Source organism: Lactuca virosa, chromosome 1 (genome assembly GCF_052849685.1).
Source record: "Lactuca virosa cultivar CGN04683 chromosome 1, Lactuca_virosa_CGN04683_v6, whole genome shotgun sequence".
In the NCBI taxonomy this organism is placed as follows: domain Eukaryota; kingdom Viridiplantae; phylum Streptophyta; class Magnoliopsida; order Asterales; family Asteraceae; genus Lactuca; species Lactuca virosa.
In genome coordinates, this window is record NC_136426.1 from 122,704,556 (window position 1) to 122,710,043 (window position 5,488).

General features: G+C 36.2%; 1 protein-coding gene across 1 annotated transcript; it reads right to left on the minus strand.

The window, feature by feature from the left end:
- Nucleotides 1-3,574: 3,574 nt before the first annotated feature.
- On the minus strand, nucleotides 3,575-5,099 carry LOC145157604 (uncharacterized). The gene has a single exon (XM_079076631.1). It carries the CDS (start codon nucleotides 4,937-4,939, stop codon nucleotides 3,842-3,844), a length of 1,098 nt encoding a protein of 365 aa, XP_078932757.1. The 5' UTR covers nucleotides 4,940-5,099; the 3' UTR covers nucleotides 3,575-3,841.
- Nucleotides 5,100-5,488: the final 389 nt, after the last annotated feature.

Consider the following 5,488-nt stretch of genomic DNA (forward strand, 5'->3'; position numbering starts at 1 on the left):
TTTTTACTATTTAGGTCATGGCATAGATCGAAGTAATTAGTCTTAATTTCTTAATCGAGACATTTTTTTGATGATCTGACAGGTAGTGATGAAAGTTCTAAGAGGATCACTTCGGTTTTGGTTTTTGAAGATCATGTCTTGGGATTTGCTGTGATTGAGGATCAATGTTTGGATTTCATGTCTCAGTATGAGATGATGTCAACCCATCATCATCATCGATTAGTATAAATTTCCTTTAGAATTTCATATAAAAGAGTTCTATTGAGTTTATGCTTGATAAAATGTTGTAAGTTTTGATTATGGTACATGTAAGATGCTTTTACACCCATATAAATCCTACTTTATGTTCTTATTGCAACATAGTCTTCAAAAAAATCATACCAACTAGTGTAGCAATGACTACAGAAACAAGGTTAGTAAATCCCATATTTTTATGTATTTGTTTGTGTCTTTCTTCTTGCTTAAATCAAAATCTCTATCTATCAAATGGAATTTTCTTTTGGTCCAAAATCTCTATCTCTCTCTCTCTCTCTCTCTCTATATATATATATATATATATATATATATATATAGGACTGTTTCTTTTGGGTTAATCAAGGGAGAGATCTTTATGAGTTCACAAGGATAAAGTTGTCATTTTTACTCATATCTTGATTTCTTAAAGGTATGTGAAATTGAGTTTATGGTTATAACAAGAAAATTTGTATCGTTATATGAGAAGGGTAAAACGGTCATTTAATAGTATTTAGTCCAAAAAACAGTGTTTATATGAGAAGGGTAAAATTGTCATTTTTACTCATATCTTGATTTCTTGGAGGACGCATCATTGAAGCCCAAATCATATCCGGTAGATTCTTTAACGAGACTACTTATATACATCGCATGAAGTTAACTTTGCCTGATAAAGAAAATCATGTAATTCCCCGTAATTATTTGTTTTGCTATGACAATTAACAAAAGTCAAGGACAGTCATCAAACAACACGTTTTCCCATAAATTTTCTTTTTTAATCATTGTGTAATGTCTATAGACGTTTCTATGTTTTTTATGTGTTCCCCGCGTTTAACGCGGGTTATAATCTAGTTGTATATAGTAACAGAAAAACCAAAGTTTGCAGTTTCGCATCAACATATATCAATTTAGTTGTCTATTTATAGTAGTCGGTAGACAAAAGATTATAAATTTTGATATAGTAATTCGATATATATATATATATATATATATATATATATATATATATATATATATATGGATAGTTTTTGTACAACAAAAAAAGGAACTGCCTGATTCACTGACATTTGCAAGTTATAGTTGTTGCGATAAAACTTTTATCCAAAAATAAGTTATTGTTTTAGCATATATGAAAATTGGTTGCTTAAACTGGAAAATAACAATTTTTTTATATCACTAACCATATGTTAATGGTCATTTTGTAATAAAAAGTATAATATTTTATTTTTATTTATATTTTAAAGTTAACTAGATTATAACTCGCGTTAAACGAGGGGAACACATAACATAAAAACGTCTATAGATATTGCATAATAATTAAAAAAGAAAATTTATGGGAAACAAATGAAAACAAACATAAACTTCAAAATCAAAACAAATTACTTGTTAAACAAATCCATAAACAAACAATAAAAAAAGTCTTCAAACTAAAATGTCAAATAATGATGAATGACTTAAACTTATTCAAACTTTTCCATTTTTGGGATCTTCAAGGAAGGAGCAACAACACCATCTTTCGAAGAAGACCATTCAAATGATTCAGTGGTGGTAAAAATCTCAATAGGTTGTTTGACTGAATTAGTTGTTGACGATAACAATCTCAAATGATTCGGTGGTGGTAGGATAGTACGTTTGATTTTATCATCAATAATCATCTCAGAGTTCAATGATGAGAATTGTATAATTAATATTCGAGTGTGTACTATATGAATAAGGGAATGAAGAAAACCATGGATATAGCAACCCAAAAATGTTGAAAAATAATAGATATTTTAGACTATAAGGACAATGGTCTCTTTCGATGAACTATGAGAACAAAAATGAAGGCATATACATATGAATATACTTTCTTTATGAAATGAACTTACAGGAAGTGTCTCCTATATTACATCATCGCTCACATTTTCATCATCTCCAAGTAATAAGGCCTTGCACATTCTGTTATATACATTGCAAATTAACATAATCCTGTTGTAAAGGGGAATAGACAATTTTCAAAAACACACACACACACACACACGCATGCCTGAAATTGTCAACAAGAATGGTTACTTCAAATGCCAACAGAGGAAGGAAGACAACCCGCAAGATTACAGGTTTAGACTTATTAACTAAACAAAACAAAATTAGTATGGAATTAGAAGCTTGAATAAAAACAATATACATTATATTATTATGTTAACAGTTAATAGAATAACATCATATGTTACAATAATATCCTTCAAACTATAACAACCACCAATCTTTCATAGGATTACGAGTTTTTATAGCTTGGATGTGTGAAGGCTTGTTGCAATAAGTTTTCTGTCATTGATGCACTTACAACTTTTCTTGAGACCTCTGAGGCATTTTATCGAATGGGTGGTGAGCGAGAGCTGAAAATTTCCACTCACGCTAAATGGAAAGCTACATATCTTAATCCTTCACGAGGATTCCAAGTTACGACTGGGGAGATGGTTTTGCAATACGCTACAATCATCCATACAATCAAAAATGAGTTTGAAGATGAGTAAGCATTCTTCAAATTTAATTATCAGCAAGAAAATCAACTCAAAGAGGAGAAAATTATAAACTTCTGTCCAAGCTAATAAGAGCGCTCTAAAGCCATAATCACATAGAAGATTTTTCGATAGCAAGAGTTCATTTGATTCTCGAATGATGGTACATATCGTCTATAGGGTGAGGGAAGGGAGCAGGTCCTGAACAACAATGACTCCGACTAGTGTTTTACAGGGAGAGGGAAGAAGTTTTAGGTAAGCATGTGAGGGTTAACGGGGAATGGATAGTAGGTTACCTTCTTGTAGGTTGTAGCGATACGGAGGGTGGTGGTAATAAACGTTTGCCGGAGACTCAACATATAAAGGGAAGAGAAATAGGAGATGTGGTTTGACGATGCTATTGGTGTGTTGAGGAGATTAGGGTTTTCAACATGTAGAAGGTGAGATTGTAAGTTACGACCGGACGCGGGTGTATATTTTGGTCAAGGTGACGTCTTCAAAAAGATCTAAAGGTAGAAAAGTTATGACTGAAATTCAATTAAAAGTCCTGATTGTTTCATTGGTGAATTAAAAGTTATCTTTTATTAATATTTAAAGATACTTCAACATATATTTAATAGTTTAATAGTTAAACAGACCATGAAAAACATTGTTGGTTGAAGCACTATGAAACTGGTTTTTATGACACGAGGTTCGTTAAAATTCACATGACATTCACGTGCACGACAAGTTACAGAGGTGGGCAAAATCAGTTTTTAATTGATGAACAGACAAAGATATTATTTATAATTATAAGGTATATAATTAATAAAAAGATCAGAAATTCAGAATCAGAAAAAAAAAACTAATAATAACAGCATGTGAAGTGTTCATTCAAAGAAGCGGTGCATAGTAACTACCATGAACCTCTCCCACGCTATATAAACTCTCCATAATCCATAAATACACAATTAACCAGATTAGAAATTACATACTAATACATCATTACCTGTGAAACACCGACACGGTAAAAACCAACTGCTCAAACTTGCCGAACTGAAACAAATCTCCGGCGACATTTGTATCCTTTGAACGGCGACCGACGAGTAAATACATTAATCTAACAAATTCAATTAACAAGCCCTAAGAGGCTTTCCACACAGACAATCATTGTAAGTAAACGACGACGCTTCAAGGTGGTCGAACCACGAACCCGCCGGAATCGCCCCACACAGATGGTTATGGCTCAGATCAAGATGTCCGACATACGACGCTGATGCTATCGATTCCGGAATTGGACCTTTCAGGTTGTTATACGATAAATCCATCACCATGAAGTAAGATCTAGGTCCGAATGCGTTCGGGATGCTTCCTTCGATACCGTTTTTGCTAAGGTTCAGAATGCTAATGCCGGAGTTCATCAATGACGTTGGTAATTTACCGGAAATCATGTTTCCATCGAGATTCAACGTCGCCAGCACCTTCATTTTTCCAAGCGCTTCAGGAATCGGTCCGGAGATCCGGTTTAACGAGAGATCGAGATCTGAGAGACGATAGATGTAGGAAATGGTGTTCGGAATCTGTCCGGAGATCTGGTTGTTGCTAAGCAAAGCACGACTGAGCATCCTCAGCTTACCGATGTTGATCGGTATAGTTCCTGAGATCAAGTTGTTTCGTAGATCCAAATGCATCAACGAAGATAGATTTGCAATCGACCTCGGGATCCTTCCAGTGATTTTGTTATCCGCCAGGTTTAAAACCGTCAGAAGGCTGAGTTTGCCGATATCGGAAGGGATTTCACCGGAGATTTGGTTTCCGACGAGATCTAGGTGACGGAGGAACGGCAAAGTGGTAATGCAGGAAGGTATAGTACCGGAAATACCCTTCCAATCGGCGATAACTACATTCGATAACCTCTCCAACTTACATAATTCCGGCGAGATTGAACCGGTCATGTACCCGGTCCGCTTCGCCTTCTGAAAAATCGGATCCTCGGACTCTCCACGAAGCGCTATATCCGCAACCCGTTTAGTAGTCGGGTCGCAAGTAACGCCGTACCATTTGCTACAACAGTCGTTGCCCTTCCACGACTCGAAAATGCCCAAATAAGGTTCGTGTAAAGCAGCTTTGAAGGCCATCAAAGCTGCCCTATCTGACGGCGGGCAGGCATTCACCGTTACACCGACGGCGAGTACCAAAACAGCTGTAAACCACCACCGGAAGCTACCCATTTTTTCACTCTCTATTTTTTTCACACTCACACACTTTCACAATGCACTATGTGTTGTTTGGTTGTTTTAGTTTTGACGTGACAAAACGACGACGTGCATGTACTGGAAGTCTGGAACTAAGAATACCAGGTTTTAAGTGTAGGTGAAGAGAGTAAGGGCGGGATGGGGTTAATATAGTAATGGTGGAGAAGTGAAGTGACGGATTTGCCCCTCACGTGCGCGGAGTAGTTAAGGGTAAATAGGTCAACGTGGGTAGAGGATAAGACGAATATGGAGATTGAGATATGATTTTAATTTTTAACGAAATAAGGAAGGTGAGAGCCACAACACGTGGAGGGTATTAAGTCGAGGTCGGTAATACGGGTACAAATAGGCCTGACAATTGGGTTGAGTTCGGGTTGGCGGGTCACGGGTTGTCGGGTTGACGGGTAAGATAACATAAACTCAACCCAACCCATATAATATATGGGTTGACGGGTTTGCGGGTCACGGGTTGGTGGGTTGGAAACCTCAACCCAACCCAACCCAACCCATATAACCCGTTTAAGT

What these genes read in the sequence shown, in the direction of transcription:
- LOC145157604 (XM_079076631.1), bottom strand. Translation starts at nt 4,939, where the DNA reads ATGGGTAGCTTCCGGTGGTGGTTTACAGCTGTTTTGGTACTCGCCGTC.